At 37.3% G+C, this 13,867-nt stretch overlaps 1 protein-coding gene across 1 annotated transcript in view; it reads left to right on the forward strand.

The window, feature by feature from the left end:
* The window catches only part of CD200R1 (CD200 receptor 1), a 32,747-nt gene that overhangs the window by 15,709 nt on the left and 3,171 nt on the right, over positions 1–13,867 (forward strand). The window contains exons 2-5 of the mRNA XM_004319829.4: positions 3,778–3,861; positions 4,983–5,042; positions 10,045–10,362; positions 10,478–10,729. Coding sequence (XP_004319877.1) covers positions 3,778–3,861; positions 4,983–5,042; positions 10,045–10,362; positions 10,478–10,729 — 714 coding nt within the window. The remainder of the gene's footprint in view (positions 1–3,777; positions 3,862–4,982; positions 5,043–10,044; positions 10,363–10,477; positions 10,730–13,867) is intronic.

A 13,867-nucleotide genomic window follows, 5' to 3' on the forward strand; every position in this document is an offset into this window, starting at 1 on the left:
AAATAGAATTGATGTAAAAATTTTATTTTCTAATTATGTGTTGCTAGTATACAAAAATATAATTGTTTTAAAACATTATTAGCATTTTAATACTATGACCTTGCTAATTTCAATTAATTCTAGGAGCTGTTTTATAGATTTCTAACAATCATGTCATCTGCAAATAAAGACAGTTTTACGTTTCTGTTTCTGATCTATATGCCTTTTTTTCCTCTTGCTTTATTGCAATCGCTAGAACCTGTAGTACAAAATTAAAAAGAAGTAAGAGCAGAAATTCTTGCTTTGTTCTTGATTTTAGAGGGGAAATATTTCATTATTAGTATGATGTTAGCTATAGGATTTTCATAGATGCTCTTTAACTGTTTGAGGAAGTTTATTTCTATTCCTAGAGTTTTAAAAATCATGAATGAGTGGTGAGTTCTGTCAAACGCTTGTTGTACATCTGCTGAAATGATCATGTTTTTTCTCCCTTATTATGTTAATGTGGTCAATTTCATTGATTTTTGAGTATTCAATCAACATGCATTCTTGAGAGAAACCTTATATGATCATGTTGTATTACAAGTGCTAGATTTGATTTGCTAATACTTTGTGAAAATTTTTTTTGTCTTAAAGTTTATAAGGGTTACTGCTCCATCGTTCTTCTTATTTGTAATGTGTTTGCCTGGTTTTGGTGAACAGTGTATTCTACACTCATAAAATGAGGAGGGAAGTGTTCCCTCCTTGTGTGTTTTCTGAAGGGGGTTTGTGTGTAGAACTGGTATTACTTTATTAAATGTTTGCTTAAATTTGTCAGTGTAGCCAATCTGATGGGAAGATTTTTATCAACAAATTTAATTTCTTTAATAAGTATAAGGCTCTTCAGATTATCAGTTTAATCCCAAATGAGGTTTGAAAGCTGTGTCTTTCAATGAACTTGTCCATTTCATCTGTTACTGAATTTGATTAGCATAGTTAATATTTGCTTGTTATTCTTTTCATGAATGTAGTATCTATGTTAACGTCCCTTCTTTCATTCCTGATATTTGTGTTCTGTTTTTTTCTTGACAAATATGGCTATTGGTTTATAAATATTGAAGAACTTTTCAAAGAACCAGCTTTTTTTTTTTTTTTTTTGGTCACACCATGGCTTGCAGGATCTCAGTTCCCCAACCACGGACTGAATCCGGCCCCCGGTTGTGAAAGCACCGAGTCCTAACCACAGGACCACCAGGGAACTCCCAAAGAACCAGCTTTTGATTTTGCTTGTTTTCTGTTTTGTTGATTTCTGCTCTTCCTTTTATTATTTTCTTCTTTCTCTCCTGTTTTTAGCTTCTTTAAGTGGATTTTAGATATTTTTTATTTTGTAATTAATATTTAAAGCTATTAATTTTTCTGTAAGCATTGCTTTAGCTGCATATCACAAAATGTGATACTGCGTACACTTTTATCTGTCCCTCTTCTTTCATTAACAATATGCCCTGGAGATCACTCCATAATAGTAATATAAAGATATCTCTCATCCTTTTTAGGAGTTTCATTATACTTCATTTTGTGGATGTCCCATAATTTAGACAACTAGTTCCTTACGGGTGGCTATTTGGGTTATTTCTAAAAGTCTTGCTATTACAATGTTGTAATGATGAGTCTTCTGTATATATATTTTTTCATACTGTTGCCTGCATATCTTTGGGATAGATTCTGAGAAGTGATATGGCTGCGTCAAAAGGAAAATGCATATGTAACTTTGCTATTTACTGTCATATTTTCCATTATCGAATCGGGAACATTTTACATTCCCACCAGCAGTATATTGGCATGCCTCTCTCTCTACAGTTGTGCAAACAGAGTATGTTGTCAAACTTTTGGGTTTTGACTATCTTATTGGTGAGAAATGGCATTTCTGCATAGTTTTAATTTGCCTTTCTTTTACCATAAATGATGCTGTGCTTCTTTCTAAATGACTAAGAGACATGTATACTTCTTTTTCTGTAAACTAACTGTCCATATCTTTAGTCCAGCTTGCTATAGGGTTGTTGACCTTTATTTTTAACCCACCTTGAGCCAGCCACCTGCCAGGGAGCTGCGCAAATCACTCTTTTAAGCACTGAGGATGAAGAATGAACAACATAGATGAAAATCCCTGCCCTCCTGGAGCTTACAATCTTGTGAGGGAGTGGTGGGTTTGGCCCATGAATTTTGGCAATTGTCTCAAATCTTCCTCCTTAGCTTAACTATTCCCATTCATATCCAGCATTCATAATGCTTGTATCCATGTGCCATTATAATCCTGATTTTATGGACTTGCCTTTTGATGTGCTCTTCCAGACGGTTGTCTATCAGTATTTCTACAGAAACATGGCTTGGACTACCTTCTCCAACTCCCTCAATTTGGGTTAATTTGGGCAGTGTATTTATCCTGGTGTATTTCTTAGGATCCGACCCTTCGTTCCTACTCACTGCAGGAAGAACTACTCGCATGAAAATAACTGGGCAATTGGAGCAGCTTAAAAGTTGGGTGGCCTTGGCCAAATTGCTTCATCACTGTGTGTCTATATTTCTTCATCTCTAAAGTGAGGATGATAACACCTGTCCATGTGGAGAGACTAAAATGAATAACATGTGCAAATTACCAAAAATCTGTTTCTAACGTTCAAAAATTATTATTTATCAATGTTTTGTAAAAGAAAATGGTAGCTAAGAGAAGTAGTGCATTCAAAATTTCTCCAGAAAAACACTGTGCACTGAATTTTACTGTAAAATGTTTCTCTTTGCTGGACAGATATATCCATTGTAGGTGCATTAGAAGTGTATCATTTCCTTGTGAAAACTTTTAGGAGTGTTGTGTCTTCCACAGTTAGAGCCCGCCAATATCCAGCCTCAATTCTAATCACACATCCAGTTTTTCTCACATAATGGCAATATAATACATAATGTGTAGTTCTTTGAAAATCCCGTGGCTTCATGCCTTCTTCTAAATGTCATTCTTTGTGCAATTTTCTTTTTCCTTCTACCTTCCTGGAAAACTGATCTTCTAAGATCCAGCTCAAATATTATCTATTGTAGAGTCTTTCCTAATCTCTTACTACTGCACTCTTAGAATGAAACATCTCTTCTTTTTATCTTCTGGACATTATGTATACTGCTATCATCATACCAACAACTTTATGTTATTATTGTTTACATAGCTAATTTCTCGCCTGGACCTTAGGCTCATGGAGGGAAGAAGCTATTGTTTATTCTGATGTCTCTATGCCTAGTGAGTATTTGCCAGGAGTTGATACCCTAAAAATGCTTATTCTCACTTAGAGCTCACCTTATAAAATTTGAACTTAATAGACAGCTGTCTATACGATGTTATCTCAACAACATTTAGGAAGCTCCTTTTTTTGCTCTATACCAGCATCCAACCAACACATCACTTCTAAACTTCTTCTACCTCATCACTGGTGCCTGAAAAATCTGTACCAGATAGTAAAACACTTTTTCACAATTGGAGATAGATTAAATGCATATAAGCCTGGGAGAAGAAATACTTTGACTTGAATATAAAGACAGGAGGGTGGTAAGGGGCACTCTGGACTGAAAGTAGGGGTATGCCAAACAGGTAGGAAGATCAATTCAAAAGTTCATACTGAGACAAATTTTTTATGAGACTTTTGCTTGCCTGTCATAATTGATGTATTTATTGGCAACTGCAACCCTAAAATAGCCCAAAGGATGTGAAAAAATGTGATTTTAGGTAGGAGTCAGAAATACTAATGCATATTCCTCTCTTTACTTCATATGCCTTTTCAGAATGCATAAGCGCAGTAATGGAAGATCTTGTTACATCAAACAACTCATTAATGCAGCAGATGGTCAAGGACAATTACAGTTGGGGTAATGCTCACCTTTTAATGATAATTCTAATAGAAGAATACTTGATGCTTGTATAGTTTTTATGTATAGTTTTACTTTTTAACCCCAAGGTAGGTGTATTAGTCAGGGTTCCTGAGAGAAACAGAACAGGATGTACATGTGTGTTGGGCATACATCCTGTAGAGAGAGATTCAGAGAGAGGTAAATAGAGATAGACATAGAGATAGATAGATAGATAGATAGAGAGAGAGAGAGAGAGAGAGAGAGGTTGTGTTACTTTAAGGAATCGGCTCACACGATTGCAGAGGTTTGGCAAGTCCAAAATATGCAGGGTAGGCCAGCAGGCTAGAGACCCAGGGAAGAGTTGCAGTCTGAGTCTGAAGGCAGATTGCTGGCAGAATTCCCTTTCCCAGAAGGTTAGTCTTTTTCTATTAAAACCTTCAACTGATTGGATAAGGCCCATCTACATTATGGAGGGTAATTTACTTTACTCAAAGTCTACTGATAGAAAGTAACTTCACAGAAAAATCTCAAATAATGTTTGACCAGGTACCTGGGTACTGTGTCCTAGCCAAGTTGTCACATAAAATTAACCATCACAGTAGAAAAATGGGGGAGAAAGACGGATGAACTATTCTTCTCAATTCTGGTTTCAAAATTCTTGAGAAAGTACTCTGATTTGTCCTGCTGGGTGAGGTGCCTACCACTGGACCAGACCATTTTAATCTGGGTGTGGCATCTGGAAGAAGGACTATCATCAGCCCAACTCATGTGAGGTGCCCATGATGGACGAATCCATTATGACTACGGAATGGGTGGAGGCTGCGTTACCTTGTACAGAATAGTTTTACATATAAAATGAGGTGTCACATAAATGGGGAATCATTGATTAACAGCTTATAAATGTAATTTTCAAATGTTCACATATATAATGTTTCACATATAATGTTTCACATATAATGTTTCCATATAGTGATGGAACAGCTTCTAATTCTCTTTTTCAAGGATTTTTGTGTAATTTTAGTTATGGTTCGTTGATTTTCTATCATGTTGTATACAAGCTCTTGTGGAGAAATAATGGTTTCCACTCCATTTAAATATCTAAAATTGATTTCACCTACTTTCCTCTGAATATTTTCTAGCTTCAACAATTACTTCATCTATGGACAGAAAGGAGAGCACTGTAACACCTCCTGCAGAAGGTAGTATGCTGTTTTTGGTTTTTGTTTGTTTGTTTGTTTGTTTTTGAGGCCAGCACTGAAGCGTGGAATGTTGAGCTTCCTTAGAAACATAGTCGATGGTCTGGACCAAGTCCAGCCTTGTGCCCAGTTGAAGAATATGGTGATCTGAATGCTGTGGGATGAGGGACCTGAACGACCTCACCCATCTTCCCCTAAAACAGCTCAATTCCACTGGAAGACTGTGGAGCTTTCTCTATCAGGCACTGTGCTGGGCTTTGTGGGGAACATAAAGATGAGCAAGACTATCAGAGAGCCCCCAGGGAGCTCAGTTTTGTGGGGGAACCCTGACAGGAGCACAGTTATCACACAGGCAGAGGAGGGAAGCACTCACATCGAGTGTACCAGGAGTTTACAGAGGGGGTGATTAAGCACCAAGGCTTAGAGAAGGCCTCACAGATGAGGTAGCATGTGAATCAGGTCTTAAAGGTAGAGTACTTTAATAGAAAAAGAGCATCGTGTAGGGCACCTTAGAGAGTGAAAACGATGTGAGAAATGACATAGAAATGGAATTGTGCTTGGTGTTTTTTTCTGCAGTTTGGGGGAATGTAGTGGGTGATAAGATTGCAAAGTGAGTCAATGTGAAAAAGAGGGCTTTCAAAGCCAATACGAAGACATTTGAACTTATTCTTCAGGCAGTGAGAGATCTCTGGAGGGTTTTAGAGTTGAGGGAACCACATCTGTGTTACAGAATGATGTACTGGCTGCAGTGTAAGGTATGAACTGAAAGGAGAAGGGTTTTGAGACAGAGATAGAAGTTAGGAGGCCTTTGCAGCAATCCAGGTACATGGCAACGAGGACTTAATCTAGGTTATGGTTGTGAGAAAAGAAAGGAAATGCCCCAAAGCCAATGAGGATTTGTCAGTGTGCATAAGGCTAGATGAGACTGGAAGATATTTGTAGGCAAAGGATGCAGAAAAGATGGGATGTGACTGCTGGTTTGGGAGCAGAGATGAGAATCTACTATCTTCTCAGTGAAGCAAGAAGTGAAATCACCCTAGCTGATCACAGGAGCATATGGAGAATATATCTGTCAGACAGGTGCCAAACCCACTGAGTGTTGTAGAGGTATCGGCCATTGTGTAACTTATCACAACAGGTATGAAAAAGGAAAGAAGAGGATGAAGAAAGGGTGAAAAAATAACACTAACATAAGAACTATCATTATAGGTGTAGGGTGATTGACTGAAGTTTATAGAATGGAGGAAGGTGAAAGAACAGAGAATATCTGCAGTGCTTGGAATCCTCACCATTAGAGTTACTTCTTCGGATACTGTGCCCCTGTTCAAATACATGTTTATTTGATTAGCAAGAACTTTCTTTTACAAAAATGAGTCAGATATTGAGGTTAAATATTAAAGCCTTATATTGCTTATAAGCTAAACTTCCAAATCCCAAGAACAACAGGACATTCACAACTTGCTATCTCGCCAGTCTCTTATTTTTCTGGTTTTATCTTAATCCCGATTCCCTTATGCACATATATGCTTCCCACACCCAACCTCTAGCAGTTCTCTAACAAGCCATGTTCTTGCTTCTCTCCAAGCCTTTGCCAAATTGGAGTTTCTTGCTATGAGGGGATGACACTTGGAGTGATGGAAAGAGCATGGATTTACCTGCCCTCTTAGATCTGCATTAAAATCCTCCCTCTTCATCTAGTAATATGATCTTTATTTGGCCATGAAATGCAAAGGCTTGAGTACATCACAGAGGGGGCAGATGACACCAAAAGAGGATAGAAGAAATGTTAAATGCAAAGTTTAGAAAAAATAAGCTTCATCCACGTAAAAATTTTGCCATACCACAGCTGGTTCTGTTTATGTTAAACTGATGAAATCAATGACGCTCTCCTTCGTTACAGGTGACTTGTGACAGATACACCTAATCACCTGTCAGCAAACCCCTTTCTGTCAGGTACACATGTCAGCTTATGGGAAAGCGTGAGCTTCTACATTAGGAGATGCTTGCCGGTCTTAATTTGTACTTTAAAATATGGAAAAATATGTCAATGCTATATTTAATCCTGATAATGTTATTGAATGTATGGAAACAAAATCTGTGAGCAAGGTTCACAGCAAACTGTCAGGGAGTATATGTGTGAATGAATAGGAAGGAAGGGGAACTCATTGAAAGGCCATATTTGATACTATTACATGCTTGCAATAAAATCCTTTTTATAGAAAATTTACAGAGGAAACTAATCCTTGTTTTTGCATTGATTTGTATTTATATACTATAGTACTTTTTTTCTAGAAGAATACTTCTAAGCATCTCTTACCACTTGGCATCATCATTTTTCATTTTTGTGAGGTGGTTGAACTAAAGAAATTACAGATTATTTAAAAATCTGTTTGTTTATTTATTGGTTAATTTTTATTGGAGTATAGTTGCTTTACAATGTTGTGTTAGCTTCTACTGTACATCAAAATGAATCAGCCATACATATACATATATCCCCTCCCTTTTGGATTTCCCTCCCATTTAGGACACCACAGTGCATTAAGTAGAGTTCCCTGTGCTTTACAATATGTTCCCATCAGCTGTCTATTTTATACATGGTATCGATAGTATATATGTGTCAATCCCAATCTCCCAATTCCTCCCACCCCACCCCTTTCCCCCTTGGTATCCATACATTTGTTCTCTATGCCTGTATCTCTATTTCTGCTTTGCAAATAAGGTCATCTATACCATTTTTCTAGATTCCACATATATGCATTAATATATGATATTTATTTTTCTCTTTCTGACTTACTTCACTCTGTATGACACTCTCTGGGTCCACCCACATCTCCACAAATGACTCAATTTTGTTCCTTTTTATGGCTGAGTAATATCAATTGTATATATGTACCACATCTTCCTTATCCATTCCTCTGTTTATGGACATTTAGGCTGCTTCCATGTCCTGGCTATTGTAAATAGTGCTGCTATGAACATTGGGGTGCATGTGTCTTTTTGAATTATGGTTTTCTCTGGCTATATGCTCAGTAGTGGGATTGCTGGGTCATATGGTAGCTCTATTTTTATTTTTTTTTTTTTTTTTTTTTTTTTTTTTTTTTGCGGTACGCGGGCATCTCACTGCTGTGGCCTCTCCCGTTGCGGAGCAAAGGCTCCGGACGCGCAGGCTCAGCGGCCATGGCTCACGGGCCCAGCCGCTCTGCAGCACATGGGATCCTCCCAGACTGGGGCACGAACCCGTGTCCCCTGCATCGGCAGGAGGACTCTCAACCACTGCGCCACCAGGGGAGCCCTATTTTTAGTTTTTTAAGGAAGCTCCATATTATTTTCCATAGTGGCTGTATCAGTTTTCATTCCCACCAACAGTGTAAGAGGGTTCTCTTGTCTCCACACCCTCTCCACCATTTACTGTTTGTAGATTTTTTGATGATGGACATTCTGACCGGTGTGAAGTGATACCTCATTGTAATTTTGATTTGCACTTCTCTAATAATTAGTGATGTTGAGTACCTTTTCATGTGTTTGTCGGCCATCTGTATGTCTTCTTTGAAGAAATATCTGTTCAGGTCTTCCGCCCATTTTTGGATTGGGTTGTTTGTTTTTTTGATGTTGAGCTGCATGAGCTTCTTGTATGTTTGGAGATTAATCCTTTGTCAGTTGCTTCATTTGCAAATATTTTCTCCCATTCTGAGGGTGTTTATTTGTCTTGTTTATGGTTTCCTTTGTGGTGCAAAAGCTTTTAAGTTTAATTAGGTCCCACTGGTTTATTTTTGTTTTTATTTCCACTACCCTAGAAGGTGGATCAAAAAAGATCTTGCTGCGATTTATGCAAAGAGTGTTCTTCGTATGTTTTCCTCTAAGAGTTTGATAGTGTCTGGCCTTACATTTAGGTCTTTAATCCACTTTGAGTTTATTTTTGTGTATGGTGTTAGGGAGTGTTCTAATTTCATTCTTGTACATGTAGCTGTCCAGTTTTCCTAACACAGCATTGTAAAGCAACTACACTCCAATACAAATTAATTAATAAAAAAAAGAGTGACATCGATGTAGATATACTGATATGGTGATAGGTCTATTATATATCAACAAAAAAGAAAAAGACTTAGGACAATATACACAGTATGATATGCAATATACATCTCAATTTATATATATATATATAAATTAAAATATGCATGTTTGTATGTAAATACATACTTAAATGTGCATATTTACATCTGAAAGACAGAGCAAGTGCTTCTCATTGTTTTGTAGAGTTAGGAAGTACATCTGAGGTGTTAGGAAGAATAAAGGAAATTTTTATTCTTTACATAAATAAATAAATAAAATCTGTTGATTTAACTGATTTTGTGATTCACTGAATAAAAATTAAACAAAATAATTTCCACCTTGTTCAGCCTGATTGCCATCTTAGCTATTTTTAATGAAAGTACCATATCTCTCCACATTTATGTTTGTCTGAATTGCCACCCTTAAGGATAGGTGTTTAGTTCTGATGTTACTGATTTTTCACTTTCATCAAAACTTAGGAGGAGAAAACCACATCACTAATTATTCCATTTTTTTCCCCCTGAGGAGCATGAGTTGTATGATCAATCTAATAGTCTCTGAAGCCAAAAGATTAGATTTAGAAAACTGCCTTTGTCTTTTAACTTAGATTCTGCATTCTCATCTGTTTGTCTTATAGATCAAATCTCCTGAATTAATTTCATAACACTTTAAACAATTTTGTCACATATATAATTCATGTTGTTTTCCTAATGATGCATAATACTGGAGGAAGTTGGTTAATCTTTGGATGGGTTTAATACTTTATGTATACTTCATGAATGTTAATTTCTTACGTAAGTCTAATATTTCTGGAATAAGACCTCGCTAAGTAATGTTCAAGTACAATTTCATGTAATATGCTGTGAATAAATTTTAACACTGAAATTCTTTATCAAGCTTTTCTCTTATTATTCTCTGTATTTGTGCATGTGTGTCTGTGTGTGTGTGTGTACAGTTAACACTTCACTATCGGTACTAGTGGGTACAAAGGCTGTGCTCTTTTGCCCTCTTGAGCTGTGTACAAGTATACTGCTAACAACATGGGAAATAGTCCTCAGAGACAAGTTGCCCTGCTTCAGAGCCTTCAGGGGTGATACAAATGAGACCAAGGGAGGAAACTGCACCGACAAGAGAATAACCTGGGCCTCCAGACTTGACGAGAATCCTGCCCTTCAGATTGATCCAGTGGCCATCACTCATGATGGGTATTACAGGTGTCAAATGGTAACACCTAATGGGAATTTCCATCGTGGATATCACCTCCAAGTGTTAGGTAAGGAACGTCATATATTGTGGTGTTTCAGGTAACCAGATTTTGGGCTGAAACAAATCTCCGAATTCCATGTCCCATGTGTTAAGACTGAAGCATTTCCCCTACATTTCTGCAGTGCCCCCTGAGGTGACCCTGGTTCAAACTGAGAATGGAACTGCAGTGTGCAAGGCAGTTGCAGGGAAGCCAGCTGCACAGATCTCCTGGACCCCAGAGGGAGATTGTGTCACTGAGCAAAAACGTCATTGGGGCAACGACACAGTGACCGTCCAGAGTACATGCTACTGGGAGGGCCGCCATGTACCTAATGTGTCCTGCTCTGTCTCCCACTTGACTGGCAACAAGAGTCTGTCCATAGAGCTGGATCAAGGTTAGTAATTTTTCTAGTTTTGTTTTTGATTTTTCCATTCTTTCAGAAGAGTTACCTTAAGAAGAAAAAAGGAGTGTGCAGAGAAATTTCATTCAAGGATGTCCTTTCCACCCTCCACTTTATCTCCCTTTCCTCCTCAAAGTAAAAAGATTGCCTGGAAGAATAATACAAAAATTTATTGTAAAAAGCCATATTATCAAATGCAGTTTATTCTACTTCTTTTTTTTTTTTTTTTCGGCCATGCTGCACAGCTTCCAGGATCTCAATTCTGGGACCAGGGATTCGAACTGGGCCATGGTAGTGAAAGCCCGAATCCTAACCACTAGGCCACTAGTGAACTTCCCAATTTATTCTTCTTTTAATGTTCTCTTCTGTACTACTAAATTGGCTTGTGTAGTGTACTTTTATGTAAATATTTATGGTTTTAATAGAAGGATAATGGGTAATTTTAAACAAATAAATATTATTTTATTAGAAGAATAACGTTGCTCATAAATTATCTTCATGAATTTTCAGTCTGGTAGAATTTTCTCCTCCAGGGTCTTCCAGTGAAATTTCTTTAATGTCTTATAATAGTATCTATGATTCGGTTCATTACAGTTTAGTTTCTCTACTCTCTGCTGCCATCTACTCTTATTTCTTGTTATAAAAAATATTATTCTAATCAACATAACTCATATAGTTTAAAGTCTATGTTGTTCTATAGGGCTACCATGAAAAACGTTAGCCATCTCTCTGCCTCTCCAACCCCACCTCTCCATTCTTACACAACTCTCTAGAGACAAGTACTTTCAGATCTTCAAGTGTTTCTTCTAGTAATTGACTCAGTTTTTATAAACAACATGGTTGTGCTGCTATTTCTTAATATAGCAAATTTAAACCTAGTGTACCCACTTCCTCTTATGGTAGATGAGGATTTAACTTTACCTTCTCTTCCCTCACCATTCATATGTAGTAAAATAGCAATTTTTGGTTAAATTAAATAGCCAGTGTTTACATTATTTTGAACATGTATGTTTTGTTAAGCTCTGAATCAAGAAATAAACTCATACTTTCATTTTTGAATAACTTTTTGTTTTTCCTGGCCTTAATTGCTTTCCTTTTTCATTTCCTTAATAATGCATGTACCTATTATTAATTATCACTAACACTAAAAACAAAACAAAACAAAACCCTAGAAAACGCCTCTTAATACTGCTTTCCACATGGTCAGATTTGTTAGGTAATGTCAGTTCCATTTTTTTTTTCCTTGAAGACATTCTTTCTTGAGTTTTTACATGCTCTTGTTCTAATCTGGCCTGGTTGGTCACGAGACATGCTGCACAGCTATTGTCCTGGATGTTCTCTTTCCCTCAGTCCTCTGGTTGATGCCACGTCTGTGTAATCTGAGTTCCTTCTGCCTTCCTGACATTTGTTTGTTTTAATCTATCTTCCACATACAAGGCTTTCCATAACTCCTTGGCTATCCGTTCACTTAAAAGTGAACACTAAGGAGCTGATTGGAAGTTATATTATCTGTGAGTGGGTTTGTTAGCTAGTAGGTTTCTATAGGGTGAAAACAGGTGATTGTTTTAAAATTGGGGATTCCTTATTTCCTTAGGTACCTGAAGGTCTTTTCTCTGAGGCTATTCAGACTCTGCAGAAAATAACTCTCCAGTCTCTTGCCTGGGAGGGATAATCCTGACTATCAGTGTTCTGGGAGCAGGGAGGAGAGGGGAGTGTGTGTGTGTGTGTGTGTGTGTGTGTGTGTATGACTGTTGAGAACTCAACTTTCTTTTAATGACACTTCATCTTCACCCTCCATTATGTCTGGATCCTTGACACTCTGGAGTTTCTCCAGTTCATCTTCTTTGGGTCACACTTCCTGTTTTCTGCTGGTCGGGGAAGGTATGATAACGTGGTTGCACGGGCTGGGAGGAGACTTGGCAGCCCATCTGTTCTTAATACAGACTTTCAAGGAAGCTTCCAACTTTAGCTCCACGCTTCACTCCCTACATTCCCCCTTCTCTATATTTGGTCTTTCCTACTCTAGAGTCTTCCTGGAGTTCACTAAGGTTTATACTTATTTCACTCTGAATTATTGGCCATTCTTCTGTTCATTTTTCACCCTAAAAACAAGCTGAAATCTTTCATCTGCTCTTGTCTTCATCCATGTTCTCTTTGTCTTTGCAAGTCTATAGTTTAAAAAATTCTCTGCTGATGTTTTAGTAAGTGTTAAGAAAGGAGAAGAGGAAAACACATGGGTTTAAACCACAATTTTCTAATATCTATTCTTAAAGTTTTATATACATATTAATAGTTTAGCAGTATTTACTGAGAAGAGTAATTGCCACTGGTTATGTATGAAGTCCGACCACCCAGTATTACAATATGATGTCATATTTATAGAATCTCAGAACTGGAGGGACTCTCTAGTCCACTCCCACCCAGTGCAGATATGTCTTCCTCGCAGGGTGGACCTTCACCTGTGCTAGTGCACTTCCAATAAAAGAGAGCCCATTAGTTTGAAAGAGAGGGCTTCAAAACAATGTGGTCATTTTAAAATGCAAAACCAAACTTCTTTTTCAAATAAAAATCCAATGTTTAAAAACAAAGTATTGAAGGAAGGTGGAGGGACTGGATGCGGCCTCCACTTACCTCACTCTGCTGCCCCAGCCGCGTTCACGAAACACCAGGAGCACAGTCTCAAAACCTCTCAGAGCTGGCAATTCCTTGGTTGACTTGTCCTCCGATCAGATTGAACTTTGTATTGCTGCCAGCAGTCAGTGAATAGTTTAAAGTTGCTGCCATGCATTCATTTCAGTTTCAATGCCCTGGAAGAAAGGTGACTTCAGAATTAGGGTTATTTATCCAAATAGTTTCCTTACAACTCTATTTATTTCTGAATATTGGAGATGAGAAACACTCTATTACTATAACAGAGAGGTCTAAATTTCACATCTCTCTTACAGGAATTCACCACATGAATCCTTAAAGCAATAAAATACTGATACAAGATGATGTCTTGAAAACTTAAGAGTCTGAAATGATAAAACAATTTAATTATAACAATTATTTGAACTATAAATGGATCAAAAGTTTTCAAATAAAATCACAGAAATGAATTTCATGTATTGTGAGACATTCTTGAACCATGCT

The sequence above is a fragment of the Tursiops truncatus genome, chromosome 4, assembly GCF_011762595.2.
Source record: "Tursiops truncatus isolate mTurTru1 chromosome 4, mTurTru1.mat.Y, whole genome shotgun sequence".
Lineage (NCBI taxonomy): Eukaryota > Metazoa > Chordata > Mammalia > Artiodactyla > Delphinidae > Tursiops > Tursiops truncatus.